The following is a 23,054-nucleotide window of genomic DNA, read 5'->3' as shown; positions in this document are numbered from 1 at the left end:
TCCAATCAAAAATGAACACATTAGATTAGGACCTGTTGATGAGACACACAATTACGTTTCCTCTTTGGTATCCAGTTCCTGATTTTACACAATCTGAAGTACATTTGAATGTCGGTTGCTTGTGCATTGAATTTATTGGTCAGTATTGTCCTTTGTTTTGCTCGAAAATATACTGCCTTGTGTAATTTGAAGGGAAAATAAATCTTTAGAGAAAGGAGCTCTTATGGGTCTTAAGCATTTGCCAAAAGGCATCTCTGGTTTAAAAGAAAACAAAGTGATACACGTACTGTATATAATATGATAGATATGCAACTTTTATACACAGTCAGTGTATGTACAGTTTTCTTGTACATTTTGTTCACTGGAATACCATTGAAATGACAGTTGTTGACACTTGTTGAACGTTCGTCAGTTTCCTTTTGCACAATGTCAAGGGCATCAACAATGCTGATGTCATTGTCATATGATTGACTTATTCAGGTTGCTGAACATAGAGTACCATCCTTTACAAATCATTCTCTCCTGAAAAGCAATCTTTTATTTGGTCTGCCGTTATCTTGATATTGAGGAGGAGTACATGGAGTTTCCTCATACACTGTGAGCAGTTCCGCCATCGTACCAAAGCAACAGTAAAGAGACCAGGACAAGGACAAAGCTTGGTTGCCATGGTAGGTTCTTGGCTCCACTAGCTGCTAGCTTGAGCTGGTTGGTGTGGTGATACGACGTGGGGGCATCCTCCTCGCCACAATGCACCATGGGGGCCTGGTAAGACGTGGGCCTCTTCTGGGGACGGTCGGGGCTGGAGCCATCCGTCGGCCTCTCCCCGATGAACAGCAGAGGGCGCCGTCGATGGTCCATCTCTGTCTTGAACAGCTCGTACTCCTTGTGGGGCAGCTTAATCCCCAAGACGGTACACCCATCCGTGGGGGTCACATCTTGCTCCACCCCCACCTCCCAGCCCCCCACCTTCCCGCAGCTTCCCGGCCGGGTCTCGTTGAGCACCCTGGCCGTGGCCCCCTCAAGGATGGTGACACTGACACGGGTCACCTTGAAGACGAACTCGGTGCCTCCCGCCACTTTGGCCGAGGGGTCTCCCTGAGCGTAGTGGCCCGAGGCCTGCAGGGTGAAGGTGGGCTGGCTGCAAGAGGGGTCCGAGTAGTGGTGGTAGAAGCCTTCCCAGGAGTGCTCATCTGGGCGGAAGGTGAAGTCTCGGGTGAGGAAGAGGACGGCAGGCCGGGCTTCACAGCGTTGGCTCACCCAGCGGCCGTGCAGAGATGGAGGGGCCGACGCAGGGACACGGAGCAACACCGGGGGGCGTTGTTCCGAGCCCCGGAAGACCAGGGCGCACGCCGGGCAGGGGTGGATGTGGTGCTGGTGGAAATAGATATGGAATAGTAATGGTTAGGATTATACAATATAACTGTCATCCAAAATGGCACGCTACTTAATATGAAGCCATGTATTGACCAGACCTACTAAATAGTATGAAGCCATGTATTGACCAGACATACTTAATAGTATGAAGCCATGTATTGACCAGACATACTAAATAGTATGAAGCCATGTATTGACCAGACATACTAAATAGTATGCTCGTTTGGAATTTGGAACACAGTTTAATGCTTGAGTTAGTTAGTTAATCACCATGGAATGCATTCAGCATCAGATGAAGAATGGATGGAGAGAGAATGACTACATTTCTTTATAATGTCCTGAGACACCATTTAATTAAAATCCCTGCCTTGATCTACATGTACAGGATACTTTAAAAAAAAAATGTATTTTGAGGGGGTAGATCAGCTTTAATATTACAGATAAATTGATTAAATCTACAATGTAATTGTCTGCATCATTTCCATATTTTTTTGTAAACACATATCTATCCAAACACAGTATATATATATATATATATATATATTTTTTTTTAAATGTATTTATATTTTCCTTTATTATTATTTCCTAACCCTACCACCCCCTCCCCTAATTTGAGTAAACTTTACAGTATCTTAATGGAGTGTTCATATTTTCACCATAGCGTTCTGCAATGGTTGCTGGTAACCCGTTGGTCGATAGTACGTCCTCTTTGTCCAGTCCGTGTGCACGTCCCCAAGGAAGAGCTCCTGAACCAGACCTCCATGGGGCTTATGCTGGGTCTCCATTCTCACCAAGCCCAGTTCCATCATCGAGAACCCCAGGGCACCCAGGCATTCCCTCCCTGCCTGGGCGTTGTACAGCTCATACAGGCGCCCGGGCACCATGCCGCTCAGGGTGAGGCCCACACACACAGGGGGTAGACGGGCGGCCGGCCTGTGCATGGCGCCTTGGCTGTGGATGACGATGCCCACTTTGTGAAGGTGGTGCTCTGTCTCGGTGGCACCCCGGGTGATCCAGGACGCTTGGCGCAGACGGAGCTTGCCCCGGACCACCAGAGAGTAGGTGGGCTCCTCGCACCCGCTGTCAGTGTAATAGTGCTGCAGTGCCTTGAACAGGTGGCTCGGGTAGAAGGTATAGGACCGGGTCAGAAACTCAGGACCAGGCCGAACTTCACATCTACACAGGATGAAGAGATTGAAGACAGATGGCTGAAATGAAATTATTGAATGAAACGATGGATGTATGGGTGAATAAAATGATGGCTGGATGGATGGATGAATGAATTACTAAAATGATGGAAGGATGCATGGATTAATTAATTACTAAAATGATGGATGGATGAATGAATTACCAAAATGATGGATGAATGAATTACTAAAATGACAGATGGATGAATGAATTACTAAAATGATAGATGGATGGATACATGATTGATATATCAATTCACTATATGGAATTGTTGCGCAAACAATGATGTCTGAATCACCTGGGAGGACACCAAGACCGAGCAGCACCTTCACAAATCCAAAGAAGGCTTATAGAAGAGCTTCCCTATGTATCATTACATTAGGTTAACCACTTACTTGAAGACAGTGTTGGGGACTAGTGAACTACATGTAGTTCAACTAGTAATTTGAAATGTTGCAGTAGCTTGGTGGTACTTGAACTAAATTCAACTCTAGATAGTGTTTTCGGTAGATAATTACTGTTTTACCATGTAGCGGTGTAGATAACCACTGGAACTACACACTACTGTTTTACAATGTAGCGGTGTAGCTAACTACTGGAACTACACACTACTGTTTTACAATGTAGCGGTGTAGCTAACTACTGGAACTACACACTACTGTTTTACAATGTAGCGGTGTAGCTAACTACTGGAACTACACACTACTGTTTTACCATGTAGCGGTGTAGCTAACTACTGGAACTATACACTACTGTTTTTGCAAAAAGAAGAGAAAATATGGGTGAAGTAGGAAAGAATTTCCTTTCTGTTTCAGCATCAGACCTGCCTAATTACACCTTCTGTTAATAACATCTGTCTCCAGAGTGATGTGTTCTTGCAATTTGTACTCTATACGGAAGTCCAGAGAGGACATATGAATAAAAAAAATTGTTCTCTCATTATTCGAGATCACGACTTGTCTATCTTATGAGATGTTTTGTCGAGATCACAAAATAATTTTCTCGTTATCAAACAATAAACAAAAGTAGCACGCATTATCCATGAATTTGTTAGGGCGCCCTGTGTCCCAGGCCGTTTCATATGTAAGGCACCTTGCAGACAGCCTACAAGGCAGCATCCTGGCTTATCGGCCTCTGAGGCTGCTATTGAATCTAAATCAGCCTGTCAGGAATGGAGCTCACAAACTCTGTACATTTAAATATTATCCATAAAACATTTTAAGTGTCCCTTACAATTATACCCATACCAGTTATGCAAGCTAACAACACGCTAGCTAGCTATCTAGCCAACAAGACTACCTAGCTAACTATCTAGCACGCTCGCTCACAAGACTAGCCAAGTGGTCTTGTGGGTGGCACACAGGTTGGGAGACATGGTTGCCTGTCAGCCATCGTTCAGGGCTTAAATGCCCACCAAGTCTTAGCTCAAGGTAAAGGACATTAAGCATGCTAACATTCTCTACTTATAAACTGATAATGAACTCCAACTAGCATGATGTTAGCATGAAATGTACCATAGGCGTGATCATGAGATAAATAATCTCGACATAAAGCAGGATTATTTTTTTTAATATTCATTTCCTGTCTGGACTTCCTTAAGTCTATGACATTTCTGATTTAGATATGATAATGTATCACCAAGTAGTTTGGATGTAGTGAACTACTTTTTCAAAGTAACTTTAGTGAAGTAAATTATATTTTTCTTAAGGGTAGCTTTAGTTTAGCTTAACTTCTTCCAGTGTGAAGGAATTGGTAGCTTGATAAACTATATTTTCAGAGTAGCTTCCCCAACACTGTCTGAACCTGATATATAAGAAAAAAGTGAATATTCAGAGCATTTCTTTGAACAATGCAGAGAACTTGCCTGGTTGACACCCAGTTGCCCTCCAGTTTTGGGGGAATGTCGGCTGTGATTCTGACGCCATCCTGCAGGTGGCGATACTGACACTGTGGCTCCCATTCCAGGCTGGTTGTTTGGTTGGAGGAAAATCCTAAGGGGGCTGTGGATACCTCCCAGAGCTTGCTCCCTGACACAAACACAGCTAGAAGCAAGAAAACAAGAACACTCCCGGTTATCACTATTTCAATCAGATAACCGCAGTCCGGATCTGTTTGAACTAATTTAACAAACATAACATCAACGATCCACCGAGTACTGTTCATTACACGAAACAGAAACACAACATTATATGCTTGGAAGATGATTATCAACCTCATCCATCCCAAATCGGGGGTAACACAGAACAATTAATAGCCAATGGAAATGATTCACTCCCTGAGCTTTTCAGGTCAGGGCCGGACTGGCCATCTGGCATTTCGGGCAAATGCCTGACAGGCTGGTACATTTTTAGACCAGTGGGCCCGTCTAACTTGGCTTATAATGTAGGCCTATAGGAAAACACGGTCGGTGTGTTGGAAATGCCGATTTCTGGTCCTAGTCCGCCCCTGTTTCAGCTGCGAACAAGATTCGGGTTGACTAGAAGCAGTTTAAGGGTTCACATTTCTGTAATTTACCATGTAATGAGATGTGATGGGCTCCATTATAGGCCATATATTGATTTGAATCAGACCCTGGCCACATGCACCAAGAGGATAGCTTCTAGGGTTAGCTTGTCACTTCAATCAGCCAACAGCTGGCCTCCAACTCCAATTTACACACACACACACACACACACACACACACACACACACACACACACACACACACACACACACACACACACACACACACACACACACACACACACACACACACACACACACACACACACACACACATATCCCCCAAACTACAAAATGTGTGTGTGTGTGTGTGTGTGTGTGTGTGTGTGTGTGTGTGTGTGTGTGTGTGTGTGTGTGTGTGTGTGTGTGTGTGTGTGTGTGTGTGTGTGTGTGTGTGTGAGATAAAGAACTACATCCAACTAAGGAGATTAAATTAGATGAATTAGGCTCTTCTTTGGTACTTTTTAATTACTTTCCCAATGTTGAAATAATCATAGCTCGACCAAGAACAGCAAACACAAACATTAGCATGGTGCATTGACTCATACCAAAAGCAATACATTTTTCTATAATTTATCAAGATAAGGGATCTGACGCATGCACATCTGCAATATCTATCTTTCTGTTGACTGCTACTGTATACCCACATATTGTTGTGTACTTTTACGTTTATGTGTATAGACTGGCTTTTGATGGGGCAAGGCCCACATCCATATAATTTCAGCAGAGACCAAGACAACCGTGCCCTAGTAGATTTTTTGATTGAACCCAAATGCTGCGAGTGTGAGGAGATGGACCGGGATGCAGAAAGAGGATGGCTATTTGATAGAGAGACACTATGGCTCTGGTTTCAATCTCCCCAGTTAAATGTTGAAACAGCAAGGGGGTGAGTCCCCACAGACACCCACTTGTTCTCCCTCACCCACCCTGCTCTCCCTCACCCACCCTGCTCTCCCTCACTCCCCCTGCTCTCCCTCACCCACCCTGCTCTCCCTCACTCCCCCTGCTCTCCCTCACCCACCCTGCTCTCCATCACCCACCCTGCTCTCCCTCACCCACCCTGCTCTCCCTCACTCCCCTGCTCTCCCTCACCCACCCTGCTTTCCCTCACCCACCCTGCTCTCCATCACCCACCCTGCTCTACATCACCCACCCTGCTCTCCCTCACCCACCCTGCTCTCCATCACCCACCCTGCTCTACATCACCCACCCTGCTCTCCCTCACCCACCCTGCTCTCCCTCACCCCCCCTGCTCTCCCTCACCCACCCTGCTCTCCCTCACCCACCCTGCTCTCCCTCACTCCCCCTGCTCTCCCTCACCCACCCTGCTCTCCATCACCCACCCTGCTCTCCCTCACTCACCCTGCTCTCCATTACCCACCCTGCCCTCCCTCACCCACCCTGCTCTCCCTCACCCACCCTGCTCTACATCACCCACCCTGCTCTCCCTCACCCACCCTGCTCTCCATCACCCACCCTGCTCTACATCACCCACCCTGCTCTCCCTCACCCACCCTGCTCTTCCTCTCTCTTCTTCTATGTCTCCGTTTTGTCTGTGTCTTTCTTTCCGTTGCTTAGTCCTTCTCTCTCTCTCTCTCTCTCTCTCGCGCTCTCTCTCTCTCTCGCTCTCTTTTCTCTGTCTCTCTCTCTTTCCTCTGTCTCTCTCTCTTTCTTTCTCTCTCTCTCTCTCTCTCTCTTTTCTCTGTCTCGCTCTCTTTTCTCTGTCTCGCTCTCTTTTCTCTGTCTCTCTCTCTTTCTTTCTCTCTCTCTCTCTCTCTCTCTCTTTTCTCTGTCTCGCTCTCTTTTCTCTGTCTCGCTCTCTTTTCTCTGTCTCTCTCTCCCTCTCTCTGTATCTCTCTCTCTCTCTCTCTCTCTCGCTCTCTCTTTCTCTCGCTGTCTGTTTGTCTCCCTCTCTCTCTGTCTTTACCGCTTTCTCTGTCCCTGTGTTGTGTCCCTGTCTCTGTGTCTGTTCTCCCTCCATTACAAAGCACATATCGATTTTAATCAGACCCTAGCCACATGCACCTAGGCGATAGCTTCTAGGGTTGGCTTGTCACTTCAATCAGTCAGTCTCTGTGTCTTCAATCAGCCCATCTCTGTCTTCAATCAGCCTGTCTCTTAGTCTGTCCCCTCAGGACCGGGGGTTGGTGGGCTTCGTCATGACCCTGTGGACAGCTTTACGGATGTTATCTGGGTCGGCTCCGGGAAGCTCGTCGCCCCGTCCCATGTTTGTCTCTGATACAGCTCACTTTGCTCCCCGACCTTCTGCTGTTTGCGAGGGGACGTCACCAGTTGAGGCCGAGGTTGAAGTGGGAGTTGGTTGTGGAAGTATCAGTGTGAAGGCTCTGGCTCGAAAGCATCTGGTTAAATTACATTTCACTCATGTATAGCTCATTTAGGGTGACGAGGAGAGAGGGCCGCCCGAGTCTCCCCAAGGCATCCTACTAGATTTTTCGTCTACTTCTTAAAGTCAGCCTGGGGATGTTTGTTCCTTAGATGTTGGAATGGTTTCTGCGTGTCGTTGCAGCTGCCTTATAAACACTGTCTGACACTCACTCAGATACTCTCTCTACTCAGCACCATGTTCTGTTTGGGTGGTTTGTGGAGGCACTACCCAGATTTGTCTAGAGGCATTTTTTTAAAATTGAGATTAAAGTCAATTAGTTAATATACAAAATAATTGTCCAAAGCAGAAAAACATGTTTGCAATTTTCCCAAAGATGTATTTATTTATTCTCCGTGTCTCTGTTATTGGCGAGCGTCATCGTCAAACTGACACATTTTGTTCCCGAGAGAGGGATTTGCTGAAATACTAATCAGGATGAATTAATTTGTTCCTCTTTGGTCATTTGACAGGTCTGTTTCGCATTAGTAGAGAAAATGTGAATTGCCAAACAGTTACTCACCAAACTCCAATAAATGCACAAGCCTTATGAGATATGACTATGAAGAATCTTTTAGGGTGTGATATTTGGGCCGTTTTGCCAAAGTTTTCTATAGAGTTGTCATTCCGTTTCTCTCCTTCCATGGATCTCATGCCAGTGGGACATATGGTTGCATTTAACAAAAGAGTATCATAGCTTGACTTTAGACTTAGTGTTACAAGGCAACCTAGTAGTTTTCCATAATCTATTGAGAGTAATTCAATCATTTCCACTGATTATTCACCTGTGGCCATTTTGTTATTCAATCAGCAGCTCTACCACTTGGTTTGCTATGATGCAATAGGGACAAATGTAACCACTTTTAATTTGGAGCTATGGATGCAAGGACCTATAGTCCATGAGATGAACATTAAAATAATAAACATGTTTTGAAACTATACATCGTTTGTTCACAACATACTTTGGGTTGATCTGAGACTATTGGACTTCTAATGTCATGAGGTATTTAGAATTTATATTCCTTAGGAATTTATGGCTATATAGAATTAACTTATAAGTCCCAAAAAATAGATGTACCAATCCCAGATTTTCCCTTTAAATGAAACAGCTGTACATAATGCAGATTGTACCTTAAAGGGCCAATCTGCAATTGCTACATTCATTTTTATACTTTTAAATGTATGATATACCCATTGATTATTGAAGAATATAACTTATAGATGCTTCATTAGTGTAGTTCAACTGTCGTACCCCATCATCACCCAAAATATAAGCTTGTTTTACTCCTTTGTTAGTAAACATTGTAATTATAAACAAACAATGCATAGCCTCAAAACATGGTTAAACGATCATTTAGTTTCAGGATGTTCACTCTTTGTATCCAAAGCTCTGAGGTCCATGAATTTGAGAATGGTTACATTTCTGCAGCCTCATCCAATTGATGTAATTTCTGGCTGACCACCAGAGTAAGATCGCTCAGACTTTGCATGCATCAACCAATGGTTGCATGCCACGTCATTGACTGTGTCATCGACTGACAGATTGCTATAACATATGATGTGGTTAGATGATACTTAAAGCTGCAATATGTCACTTTTTTGGGTGAACCAACCAAATTCACATAGAAATGTGAGTTATAGATCAGTCATTCTCATTGAAAGTAAGTCTTAGATTTCTATGCTTCCCATTCTTAAGTTTCATTTTTGCATCTTTTGCTTTTGGTTTTTTACACCAGCTTCAAACAACGGAAAATACAATATTTGTAGTTATGGAAAATATATTTCACAGCGGTTTAGATGGTACAACGATTCTCTACATTGCTTTTTTTGTGATATAAACTGAAATTAGACAAACTATTAGAATTTTAGCAACCAGGAAATGGCAGAGGGATTTCTGCACATTCCACCTTTAAAATACCTATCTGGGCATTGTAAGATCTGGCATGCGTCAGCAACGCCTAGGAATAGGGACGCGCCCAAAGACCTGTCTACAAAAGACTTGTACACAGTCCTGTCTGTAACCTATGGAGGGTGCCACAGTACTGCCGCTAAGCCTCTGCTCATCAATGGCCTCACCTGCAGTGTGTGACCAGTATGTGGTTACAGTTAGACCCACCAGGGGGCAGTGTAGTGAATTGTGTGTGGTCTAACCCCCAGGATGCACCCCAAAGGACATCCTATTCACTTTTTTTGAACAGGGCTCATTAGTCAAAAGTAGTGCAGTTTAAAAGGAAGAGGGCTCCATTTGGGATACCGGCCCGGCCCTACCACTGCCACCCGGACAGACAGGTATGTCTGAACCCTGGCCAAAGTCATCTACCTGCCTGGATATTCCATCGCAGGATCATTCACATACACACCGCAGACATTGATTTATAGAAGGGATGCCATTTATGATGGACCTCCGGGCTCCTATTTGTTTGTTTGTGTTTGTGATTAGGGTTTGGCAGCTCGCGCTCCTCCACCTCATGTCTCCTCCACTGCTGGAGGACAAGAGCCTCTCCATATCATGTCTCCTTCAAATCAAATCAAATTTTATTCGTCACATACTTAGTAAACAACAGGTGTGGACTAACAGTGAAATGCTTACACCCTATTCCTTCCCAACAATGCAGAGAGAAAGACTATAGATAAATAATGGAAAAGTAAAACACGTAATATTAAAAGTATAATTTCCACCGGGGCCCGAGCAAAAATTATTTTTTGTGTACCTCTCTATTTGGAACTGTCCAATGCAACGCACACACGAGGATCCAGGCAGTCAGTAAGCCAGCCAGTCAGACAGCTAATCAGCCAGTCAGTCAGCCAATCAGCCAGCCAGCCAGTCAGCTAATCAGCCAGCCAGTCGGTCAGTCAGCTAATCAGCCAGCCAGCCAGTCAGTCAGTCAGCTAATCAGCCAGCAAGCCAGTCGGTCAGCTAATCAGCCAGCCAGTCAGGTAATCAGCCAGCCAGTCAGTCAGTCAGCTAATCAGCCAGCCAGTCAGTCAGCTAATCAGCCAGCCAGCCAGTCAGTCAGTCAGCTAATCAGCCAGCCAGTCAGTCAGCTAATCAGCCAGTCAGTCAGCTAATCAGCCAGCCAGTCAGTCAGTCAGCTAATCAGCCAGCCAGCCAGTCAGCTAATCAGCCAGCCAGTCAGTCAGCTAATCAGCCAGCCAGCCAGTCAGCTAATCAGCCAGCCAGTCAGTCAGCTAATCAGCCAGCCAACCAGTCAACTAATCAGCCAGCCAGCCAGCCAGTCAGTCAATCATTAAGCCAGCCAGCCCGTCAGACTCGACTGCATCCCAGAGCCTGTGGCTACTGTTCTGTAGTTTGCCTCTCTCTCTTCTTCTTTCACTGCTTCTCTCACTGCTTCTCTCTCTTCTTCTCTCTCTTCTTCTCTCACTGCTCCACTGCTTGATGAGAAAACCCTGAATGACTCCATACACTGCTACATGGCTATTGTGTGGAGCTAACACATGTCATGCCCATCTCCTCCTGGTTAGCTCTCACTTGATGAAAAAGCCATGTTTATGCCTCATGTCTTTTGGATGGATTTCAGAGTCTTTCTTTTTCTCTCTCTTGTTTTCGTGGTTTCTTTTCATTTTTTGTGTGTGTGTCCGGGCCTGATGAGGTGCAGTTGGTTCGGAAGGAGAAGAAGGAAAGCTTCTTCATCTGGTGTAATGAGCCTCCCAGTTCCCTGATTACTGGGGGGAGTAGTGTGTGTGTGTGTGTGTGTGTGTGTGTGTGTGTGTGTGTGTGTGTGTGTGTGTGTGTGTGTGTGTGTGTGTGTGTGTGTGTGTGTGTGTGTGTGTGTGTGTGTGTGTGTGTGTGTGTGTCTGTCTTACGGAATGCATTTCGAATGTATATATACCACAATATACAGTACCAGTCAGAAGTTTGGACACCTACTCATTTAAGGGTTTTTCTTTATTTTTATTATTATCTACATTGTAGAATAATAGTGAAGACATGAAAACTATGGAATAACACATATGGAATCATGTAGTAACCAAAAAAGTGTTAAACAATTCAAAATATATTTTATATTTGAGATTCTTCAACATAGCCACCCTTTGCCATGATGACAGCTTTGCACACTCTTGGCATTCTCTCAACCAGCTTCATGAGGTAGTCACTTGGAATGCATTTCAATTAGGTGTGCCTTGTTAAAAGTTAATTTGTGGAATCTCTTTCCTTCTTAATGCATTTGAGACAATTAGTTGTTTTGTGAAAAGGTAGGGGTGGTATACAGAAGATAGCCCTATTTGGTAAAAGACCAAGTCCTTATTATGGCAAGAACATCTCAAATAAGCAAAGAGAAACGACAGTCCATCATTACTTTGAGACATGAAGGTCAGTCATTCTGGAAAATTTCAAGAACTTTGAAAGTTTCTTAAAGTGCAGTCTCAAAAACTATCAAGCACTATGATGAAACTGGCTCTCATGAGGACCACCACAGGAAAGAAGACCCAGTGTTACCTCTGCTGCAGTAGGTGCGTCCAAACTTTTGACTGGTACTGTACAGTATGCTAAATGCATCTGAAAATGTATGTACCACCTTGTTCACTTCTACAGACTGTGAGTCAGGTGGCTGTGGCTTGCTGTATAAAGCAGGCAGAGTTTATTTTATTTTATTTTTACAGGGACAGTGCACATTAATCAACATTTCAGTAAAAGTACCGGTTTTAGCCAGCCGGCTAATTTTCAACCACAGTCCCTGGGCAGGTTATTAAAAACAGTTACAATAACAATACAGACAATCAATGAGCAGTGAGCACATGCAGAGCAACATAGGACAAGCAACACATAGCAGGCAGACAGAGCAACAGCACAAAAAGTAACAAAACAAAATACATAAAAGCAACAAAGCGTTTCCACACAAGCTACAGATAACAGATAACATGAAAAGAGACAATACACAGCTAGGGATTATGTTCACAAGTCTGATTGGCCTTTGTCCATCTCTTCATGTTTTTTGTGAAGGTGTGATAGGTGGTGCAGTTGTGTGTGTCTGATGGCAGTGTATTCCAGACATGGGAAGCTCTCACAGAAAAAGCAGATTGACTAAAGGTGCTTTTCCTTAAGGGAACTATACAGTCACATCTCATGGCAGACCTTGTGGATCTGCTGCCATATGTTTGCGTTTTCTGTTTAACAAAAGTACTGAGTGGAGGGGGAGCCAGGCCATTTAGGATCTTGAATCGTGCACAAGAGTTTTCCATCTCAGGAGCTCATGTTTTCTGACGATGTAACAGTGATGATGGCTATTGGGCTTCCTATCAAGCACTTTGAGAGCCTGCTTGTAGACAGACTGAATGCTTTTTTTCATGTTGTACAGCAAGCATAGGCCCAACTAGTCAAGCAGTATGTTAAGTGGTGGAGTATCATAGATTTGAAGTACAGTTTTGCTACCTCTATAGTCAAAGAATTTCGTATGAATCGGAAATTAGCTAGGTTGAAGCATTAGCTAGGTTGAAGCATTGAAGCATTCAGTTACTGTTCAATTAAACATTAGAATGGACAAAACGAGTGACCTAAGCGACTTCGAGCGTGGTATACTGATGGCAGAGTCAGGATTTTCCGTAAGTCTGGTGTTAACGGTACAGGCGTCTGGCGGTGGTGTAATGGTGGGGGAATGTTTACCCGGCACACATCAGGTCCCTTGATACCAAGTGAGCAACGTTTCCATGCCCCAAATAATTCAGGCTGTTCTGGAGGCAAAGGGGGGTCCGACCTGGTAGTAGATGGATGTACCTTATAAACTAACCACTGAGAATAAAAAATGATGGGATGCATGCTTCAGTGTGTGTGGGCGTCCGTCACCGTGTGAGTGGTACAGTGCAGATACAATCTGTCCTGCAGGTTGAGTTGGCTCCGGTCCCATCAAGCACAGCTGCTTTTTCAGAGACTGTGCTGTGTTGGCTTCCACAGCAAGGATCAGGGATATGGAGTGCTTTCAGAAAGTATTCATACCCCTAGGCTTATTCCACCTTGTGTTGTGTTACAGCCTGAATTCAAAATGGATTAAATATATTTATTTTCTCACCCATCTACACACAATACCCGATAATGACAAAGTGAAAACATGTTTGTAGATATTTCATTTACATAAGTATCCACACCCCTTTGCTATGACACTCCAAATTGAGCTCAGGTGTATCCAATTTCTTGTGGCTACTGTGGCTATTTGATCATAATGTAGGCCTACCAGAGTGGCCTACCATCAAAAACAATGGAGAAAATGCATCGCATAACATCTTAACATGGAAATAGCTGTTCTATCATTCAGCCTACAGTAGCTGCCAGTGTTCACATTAAACGCGGGCTGGAAGTTGCACAGAATTTTCACAACGTTCAAGTTTGCACTCAGCAGACCTGAAATTTGCTCACTGCTCATTGCCAGGGAGGTGACCAAGAACCCAATGACCACTCGGACATAACTACAGAGTTCATTGGCTGAGATGGAAGAACCTGCCAGAAGGACAACAGTCTCTACAGCACTTCACCAATCTGGGCTTTATGGGAGAGTGGCCAGACGGAAGCCATTCCTAAGAAAAAGGCAGATGACAGCAGAGTTTGCAAAAAGGCACATGAAAGACTCTGAGAGCATAAGACAAAAGATTCTGTGGTCTGATGAGACAAAACTTTAACTATTTTTCCTGAATCCAAAGAGCTACGTCTGGAGAATACCAGGCACAGCTCATCACCCATCTAACACCATCCCTACTGTGAAGCATGGTGGTGGCAGCATCATGCTATAGGGATGCTTTCAGCGGCAGGAACTGGGAGACTGGTAAGGATAGAGGGACCAATGAATGGAGCCAATTATAGGCAAATCCTTAATGAGAACCTGCTTCAGAGTGCAATCGACCTTAGACTGGGGCAAAGATTCACGTACCAACAGGACAATGATCCAAAGCAACGCTGGAATGGCTTCAGAACAAGAATGTGAAAGTCTTCGAGTGGCCCAGACTTGAATCCCATTGAAAATCTGTGGAAATACTTGAAGATTGCTGTTCACCGCCACTCCCCATCTAACTTAAATTGGTACCAGGCTACCTTCAAACTAGTCTTGTGAGGCTTGTGGGCATCCTAGTGACATGTACGTGTTCGTGAGATACTCACCTTTCCACAGAAGTGTCATCTTAGTGTGTAACCCAAACTGTTCAGACTCTACAGACAGAACTTGGCAGATCGGCTGTACCAACTTCAGATGAGTTCCATGACAGTTGTGGGGTTTTTAGAGCGAAATGGAGAACACCCGCGAGAGTCTCATCTTTCCATAGAGGGGTCATAATAGTACACCAAACCGTTCTGACGCTACAGACGTTTTCGTGAGAAGACCGATTTACGGGAGGGTCTCATGGTCTTACAAACACTGCTCTAGCTCTGGTACCTTTCACCGCAGATGCGGAAGGGCGACATCGTCAGATGCGGTGGATTGAGAAGCAGACCTTGCAAAAACATATCTCTAGCTTAAACTGACGGATTTTGATGCCGATTTTTTTATTTTACTAATGTGATTTCCATGTGGGCGTGGACATTGACTCTAGGGGGTTTTAGCAGAGCTTGAGAAAATCTTCAAGGAGGAATGGGAGAAAATCCCCAAATCCAGATGTGCAAAGCTGATACAGACATACCCAAGACGACTCAAAGCTGTAATCACCACCAAAGGAATACTTATGTAAATTAGATTTACCCCAACAACAATTCTAAAGACATGTTTTTACTTTGTCATTATGGGGTATTGTGTGTACCGGTAGTTGGTTGAGAGAAAAAAATCAGTTTAATCCATTTTGAATTCAGGCTGTAACACAACACTGTGGATTAAGTCAAGGGGTATAAATACTTATCTGAAGGCACTGCAATAGCAGCAACACTTTTATAGAGACAAGTATCTCTAGGGCCTCCCGAGTTGCACAGCGGTCTAAGGCACTGCATCACAGTACAAGAGGAGTCACTACAGTCTGTGTCACAACCGGCCGTGACCGGGTGTCCCATAAGGCGGCGCACAATTGGCCCAGCATTGTCCAGGTTAGCAGAAGGTTTGGCCGGTGGGGGGGCTTTACTTGGCTCATCACACTCTAGCGACTCCTTGCGCCTGCAAGCTGACAGCGGTCATCAGTTGAACAGTGTTTCCTCTGTCACATTAGTGCGGCTGGCGTCTGGGTTAAGGGGTTAGGTGTCAAGAAGCATGGTTTGGTGGGTCATGTTTCTCAGGACGCATGACTTGACCTTCGCCTCTCCCGAGCCCGTTGTGGAGTTGCAGCGATGAGACAAGATCGTCATCACGAAATTGGGGAGAAAAGAAAAGTATCTCACCACCCATGTACTGATGGTGAAAACATATCCTCAGGTCTCCTCATAGGCTTCCGGGTGGTGCAACGGTCTAAGGCACTGCATCTCAGTACAAGAGGAGTCACTACTGTCCCTATAGTCCCTGTATCACATCAGGCCGTGATTGAGGGTCCCATATGGCGGAGCACGATTGGCCCAGCGTCGTCCGGGTTTGGCCGGGGTAGGCCGTCATTGTAAATAAGTATTGGTTCTTAACTGACTTGCCTAGTTAAATAAAGGTTGCATTTTTTTTAAATTAATTAAATAGGGACAAGGCTTCTAATATTTCCACCATGTATTGATTGATGCATGAATGTATTCAGCAGGACACTACACTGATAGCAATATATCATGTGGAACAAACACGCCTCTCTGACGTGTAGAATCAGGAAACAATGTCAGCTCTATTCATTACATTTCTATCTCCCTTTCCCAGGCGCTGATTTCATAATCAAATGTCTGGTATAACATTTTATTGTATGACATTGGTATGTATAAAGAGGTTTTTACTTCCTTATTTATTTATGTATTTCCTTCATTAAACAAGTTAAGTTATTGAAAATACACAGTCCTTTACAATGATGTCCCAATTATATATGGACACCTTATTGTCAAAAGACGTGCCCTATAAAGTAAATAGGTTGTCATTTGGGACGTAGAAAAGTGTCAATGTATCAACGATCTTATCTCTCATCATGCTGTTAAATCCTCCTCTCTCTACAGCAGCATCAGCCATTCACATCCCCAAAGACATCCTCAGCATCAGCTATTCACATTCCCAAAGACATCCTCAGCATCAGCTATTCACATTCCCAAAGACATCCTCAGCATCAGCTATTCACATTCCCAAAGATATCCTCAGCATCAGCTATTCACATTCCCAAAGACATCCTCAACATCAGCCATTCATAAGGGTATTTCTTCACAGGGGGCACCGGGTTGGTTTTATTTGTTCCCCTCTCGAGTCTCCCCACTCGAGTCTCCCCACTCGAGTCTCCCCTCTCGAGTCTCCCCTCTCGAGTCTCCCCCCTAGAGTCTCCCCTCTTGAGTCTCCCCCCTCGAGTCTCCGCTCTCAAGTCTCCCCTCTCGAGTCATATCGCCCCCCCCATTGTTGTCTTTTCATAAAAGTTCAACTTGACTTAATCCAGCAGCCCTGTTGATTTCGTCAAGGGATGAAGGGGTTCTTCCACTAGGACATGCCAGTTCCTTTGTGGTTCACCCTGACTCCCATTAACCTAACACCACACTGCACATTACTCTCACCAAACACTACCAATATCCACCCACAGACATTACTCTCACCAAACACTATCAACATTCACCCACAGACATTCCTCTCACCAAACACTATCAACATTCACCCACAGACATTCCTCTCACCAAACACTATCAACATTCACCCACAGACATTCCTCTCACCAAACACTATCAATATCCACCCACAGACATTCCTCTCACCAAACACTATCAACATTCACCCACAGACATTCCTCTGAGCTGATTAGTGGGTTGGTTTCATCTTAAAGGAATAGTTCACTTGTAAAAATGTTTGACTTTCTTTTCAACCCTCGCTGTTTTGGTTTGGTGAAATTCTTACAGTCGCTGGGTAGTGTCATATCTCAAACATTTGTCTCATATGATATGATTTTTTTTTATCACAGACAATATTCTATTTCACTCTATTTAGCCTCATTCAAACACAGTGTTTCTCAGTCATATCTCACCGATACGGGAGGAGGGGAGAGGGGTACAACTAATAAAGAGGTAAGGTCATTCGGTGTTACGTAAATAGGCCAAGTATTGACATTGTTGTGTTGTTGCAACATTAAGATAGGTAGAGTTGCCCAAAAGTCTGGATCAATATAGAAGATTCTTAGGAGTCTGAAGTCATTCCTTAGGCTATTGTATTTCTGGAAACCCTTTTGATTAAGTCGTTTTGCATTGTTTGCCTGACAAAGTTCATCACCAGAATTAAGTTATTGCAATAGGCACAATCTGTGCCTAGCCACTCCCCCCAATTTTTTTTTACCATCATTCCAAAAGGTTTAGGAATTGACACAAAAATCACACAATTAATATAGGATAGGAATCTTTATAAAGCAGACAATTACAAATTCAATGTTGCTATTTAGATAACCATATATGTCCAACCACTAATGAAAGTTAATGGAAGTTCCTTGAATACCATCTTTGATCCACAGACAATGATGAATGGGTTGCTCATGACAAAAATCTTCTGGGGTTGTGGCTAAGTGCTCGTGGCGTGTGTCTGGGGCAAGGGACTCAAATGCTCCTGTCTCCCCTACTTGAAAAACAGCTCTTCAAATACCATTCTATTTGCCCCGAGCAGCAGGGTGTAGGCTATTATGGTGATTATGAGTGGGCAGATGCCTTCCACTGTCTCCTGGCTTGTCATCTTAACCCGCCCTAACGGGCAAAATGCTTAGCTTCCCCAAGGAACTCTAAACGCTATCCTGAGGTAGGGTCAGTTAATGGTAGTGTCCTGTTATTCCAGCTATTACCATAATGGCAACATTAGTTCCAGGGCCATGCTTCCCTGCTCCTGGGGAACCATTGTTTGGGCGCACCAAGGCTTTTTCAAGGGGTCCTAGGCTAACTACGCCAGTTTGTCTCTCCGGAGAGAGAATGAGAGCCTTTTGAAATCAGACTAGTCTAATTTCAAGATTCTGTTTTTTATTAGGGTCATATAACTTTAAATATGTGACTTTGCTATAAAATGTTTTATCTTTCATCATCAAGTTGCATCATTGCTTGTTTAAAATGTGTACTTTAGGAAACCCCCAGCTTATTTCTTTATCGTTATTGAATGTCCACTCCATGTTCTGTCTGATAGACATAGATAGAGACGCTGTCATTTATTACAGGAGTTTAAATTCATATCAGACAAGTTTCACAAAAAAAATTGAAAGCAGATCAGCAGCTGTGAACCATTGAATGCTTGTAACTACGACCCCTTAATTAAGGATTGGACCCTTTTTTAAAGTTTTCACCTATGACATACCCAAATCTGTAGCTCAGGACCTGAAGCAAAGATATGCATATTCTTGAAAGGAAACACTTTTAAGTTTGTGGAAATGTGAAATTAATGTTGGAGAATATAACTCATTAGATCTGGTAAAAGATAATACAAAGAAAAAAAATTGTACCATCATCTTTGAAATGCAAGAGAAAGGCCATAATGTGCTATTCCAGGTTAGGCGCAATTGAGATTTTGGCCACTAGATGGCAGCAGTGCATGTGTAAAGTTTTAGACAGATTTTTTTTTTTTTTGAACCCTTGCATTTCTATTCAAAATGCTGTATCAAGACTGCCCAAATGTGCCTTATTGGTTTATTCATACATGTTCAAGTTCACTGTAATAGCAACTGTAAATTGGACAGTGCAATTAGATTACACGAATTTAAGCTTTCTGCCAAAATCAGATATGTCTATGTCCTGGGAAATGTTCTTGTTACTTACAACTTCATGCTAATCGCATTAGCCTACGTTAGCTCAACCATCCCGCGGGGGGGGGGGGGGGGGGGGGGGGCACCGATCCTGTGGGAGTGGGAGGACCCAGTGCACAACTGAGCATGAGGACAAGAGGCCAGCATCCCGGAGTCGCCTCTTCACTGTTGACATTGAGACTGGTGTTTTGTGGGTACTATTTAATGAACCTGCCAGTTGAGGACTTGTGAGGTGTCTGTTTCTCAAACTAGACACTGTAATGTACTTGTCCTCTTGCTCAGTTGTGCACCGGGGCCTCCTACTCCTCTTTTTATTCTGGTTAGAGCCAGTTTGCACTGTTCTGTGAAGGGAGTAGTACACAGCGTTGTACCAGATCTTCAGTTTCTTGGCAAACTCTCGCGTGGAATAGCCTTCATTTCTCAGAACAAGAATAGACTGAGGAGTTTCAGAAGAACGTTTTTTGTTTCTGGCCATGTTGAGCCTGTAATCGAACCCACAAATGCTGATGCTCCATGTACTCAACTAGTCTAAAAAGGGCTGGTTTTATTGCTTCTTTAATCAGAACAACAGTTTTCAACTGTGCTAACATAATTGCAAAAGGGTTTTCTAATGATCAATTAGCCTTTTAAAATTATAAACTTGGATTAGCTAACACAACGTGCCATTGGAACACAGGAGTGATGGTTGCTGATAATGGGCCTGTACGCCTATGTAGATATTCCATAAAAAATCTGCCGTTTCCAGCTACAATAGTCATATACAACATTAACAATGTCTACACTGTATTTCTGATCAATTTGATGTTATTTTAATGGACAAAAATATTGCTTTTCTTTCCAAAACAATGACATTTCTATGTGACCCCAAACTTTTGAACGGTAGTCTATGTTCACTAAATAAAATAACATTCGTTAATACATGTAGCCTATAGAATCCACTTCTGAAAATATTACATTTGAGTGAAAATTCACCATAATTTACATAATTAATATAAATCAACTATTAGAATTGAATCATAATGAAAACAGAATGAGGCTTCATCTTCATCAGGCTCGGCTGTTAAAGCTGTTACTGTCCAGATGCAAAGTGAGTGGACAAAGACTGTTGTGTCACTGGGTGTCGAGGTCAACCAGAGGACACAGACGGACAGACAGACCGACAGTCTAAAGACAGACAGACAGACAGACAGACAGACAGACAGACAGACAGACAGACAGACAGACAGACAGACAGACAGATAGGTCGAAAGACAAACAGACGGACAGACAGGTCGAAAGACAGACAGACAGACAGACAGACAGGTCGAAAGAGAGATGGACAGACAGACAGTTGGAAAGACAGACAGACAGGTGGAAAGACAGACAGATAGGTCGAAAGACAAACAGACGGACAGACAGGTCGAAAGACAGACAGACAGACAGGTCGAAAGAGAGATGGACAGACAGACAGTTGGAAAGACAGACGGACAGAGACAGCAGGCGTGAACTCACCTTGCCACAGCCACAGTACCCTCAACAGGTGATTGAAACGTCCTCCTGACATGATCCCGCTCACACATACACACTCTCACACACGCTCAGGAAGAAAAAACTCTAAGTCCACTGTGGTCCAGAACAAGCAGCCTCTTCAATTCGTGCTGGTCATTTAGGACATCACCATGCCAAAGATTGAGAGGGGAAAGTCCAATAATCCAATTTGAACAGGGGTCCTTTACAGATCAGATGGTGAGTGTTGGTTTCCTCTTCTATTTCAGCTTGTGTCTCCCATGGTATGAAATTCAGTCCACTCAGTCAGAATCATCTGCTTGATACAACCTTCTCACACTACTAAACTCAGCGTGCAAGGGTAGAGAAGAGGTTTCTTCTCTCTCTCTCTCTCCCTCCCTCCCTACCTCAGATGTCTATCTTGCTCCTGGGCCGCACTCTGTTTGCGTGCTGTGTGTGGCTGTGTGTGTGGCTGTGTGTGTGGCTGTGTGTGGCTGTGTGTGCTCCTGTCTGACTGTTGATTTGAGCAGAGAAGAGGGAGTGAGAGAGAGAGAGAGAGAGAGAGAGAGAGCGCGCGAGAGAGAGAGAGAAAGAGAGAGAGAGAGAGAGAGAGAGAGAGAGAGAGAGAGAGAGAGAGAGAGAGAGAGAGAGAGAGAGAGAGAGAGAGAGACAGAGAGAGAGAGGAGGAGGGGGGGACTTCTCCAACTGAAGCCTCGGGGGAGTTTTCAGAGTAAGGTGCAAAAGGGCAGAGCAAAGCAAGAGCTACACGGCTACAGTACAAGTGAGAAACACTCAAAGGCCCAACACATCTATGAGGTGGATGTGTCTTCATGCCTGAGAGAATTCCTCTGTATAAAGATGTTTTTTATTTTTTATTTTATTTTTTTAGCCATTTCCCTTAAATGATTTTGCCTCTAATTTGTGGTAGCTACATAGCAACACTATACACACACCCCAAATCACACCTTACTGCTGAGACATACACACACGGACACATGGACACACACACGGACACACAGACACACACAGGGACACACAGACACAGACCCTCCACTCACGCTGTTAAATACTCTTACGTGTGGTCAAGCAGCGAAGTTGACATTGCTGACCACTGCGGAGGCAAAGTGGGGGTTTGCTGGGGTTTCAAAGGGAGCTGCCAGGGCGGTGTTGGCAGGGGTTCTGGGATCAGGGGGAAGACTGGGGTAGATAGGTAATAGATGTGGACAGATCCCAGATCAGCCAGTTGGTTCCCTGAGGAGAGTTCTGCCTCGGGTGTGTGGAGCTTTGATCCACTCCGGCTCCTGGCTGGAATTTGAATACGTGCGCACACACACACTAATGAACAAACATATGCATACACAAATAAATAAACACTATTGAACATATCATACATGCTGTGTACATTCTCTCTCTCTCTCTCTCTGTTAAAACTGGATGATAGGAACACTGTGGACAATTTTCAGCACTCTGTCTCTCTCTCTCTCTCTCTCTCTCTCTCTCTCTCTCTCTCTCTCTCTCTCTCTCTCTCTCTCTCTCTCTCTCTCTCTCTCTCTCTCTCTCCCTCCCCCATTCATGTACTAGCTGTGTCCACTTTATTAAGATACTGTATCAAATCAGATCCTTCAAAAAGCCTAGACGTGTCTCCAAGCCCCAACATGTGCTTACACCGCCCCCATAAGGCTCAGTCTGTCTCTCCACCCATCAGCACGCTAGGAGGGTCCTCTCTCTCCCCTCTCATCTCTCCTCCTGGTTACCTCTTTAAGCCCACTCTACTTCCAATCCGATAGCCCCAATCGTTCAGCTGTCTCTTCTTTGTGCTATCTCTCTCCATATGAGCTGTCCGTGTGTCTGTCTCTCTTCATCTGAGCTGTCCGTGTGTCTGTCTCTATACAGTATATATCTCAATCTAATACTATTACCACATTGTATTATTCAAACTGGCAATATAATCAGGTCCGGCATTATGGGTGGACCTCCAAGCGCTCCGTCACTGGCCCAGCCTTAATCTCCTGAAATGTTTGTGGCTGAAAATTCGAGGCCTACCTGTTCATGTTGTTTGAGATATTGTTGAAATAATCAGAAGTTGCTTGTATATGTAGCCAATTCCCTTATGCAGAGTCATATGTTCAAATGTTAAATGATAGGAAATGTGTACCTCGAGCTGTATTGTTCATTTGTTTGTTGTTGTACTTGTTGCACCGATCGACTGAACATGTCAGCTAGTTAGCTAGTAGGCTACCTACCCAGGCGGGCACAGTACAGGTATCAGACAGTAGTAGCTAAAGTTAGCTGTGAAATGGAATGTATTACCTCACTTGTAATTATTATCAGATATAAT

At 44.1% G+C, this 23,054-nt stretch overlaps 1 protein-coding gene across 1 annotated transcript; it reads right to left on the bottom strand.

Moving 5' to 3' along the window:
- Positions 1-588: 588 nt before the first annotated feature.
- Positions 589-20,774, bottom strand: LOC120064855 (protein APCDD1-like). The gene is made up of 4 exons (XM_039015447.1): positions 20,723-20,774; positions 4,427-4,604; positions 2,031-2,550; positions 589-1,371 (listed from the first exon to the last, which is right to left on the bottom strand). The coding sequence occupies exons 1-4, from the start codon at positions 20,772-20,774 to the stop codon at positions 589-591; spliced, it is 1,533 nt and encodes a 510-aa protein (XP_038871375.1).
- Positions 20,775-23,054: the final 2,280 nt, after the last annotated feature.

Source organism: Salvelinus namaycush, chromosome 20 (assembly GCF_016432855.1).
Source record: "Salvelinus namaycush isolate Seneca chromosome 20, SaNama_1.0, whole genome shotgun sequence".
Classification (NCBI taxonomy): Eukaryota; Metazoa; Chordata; class Actinopteri; order Salmoniformes; family Salmonidae; genus Salvelinus; species Salvelinus namaycush.
The sequence above is the reverse complement of the archived record's forward strand: the minus strand, read 5'-3'. Positions and strand labels throughout refer to the sequence as shown.

Bases quoted from the DNA above. Each gene is read 5' to 3' on its own strand.
- LOC120064855 (XM_039015447.1), bottom strand. From the start codon at position 20,774: ATGTCAGGAGGACGTTTCAATCACCTGTTGAGGGTACTGTGGCTGTGG. The intron at 2,551-4,426 runs GCAAGTTCTCTG...CATCCTGTGTAG, and splicing joins GGCAACTGGGTGTCAACCAG to ATGTGAAGTTCGGCCTGGTC. The intron at 1,372-2,030 runs GTGAAAATATGA...TATTTCCACCAG, and splicing joins AACCATTGCAGAACGCTATG to CACCACATCCACCCCTGCCC.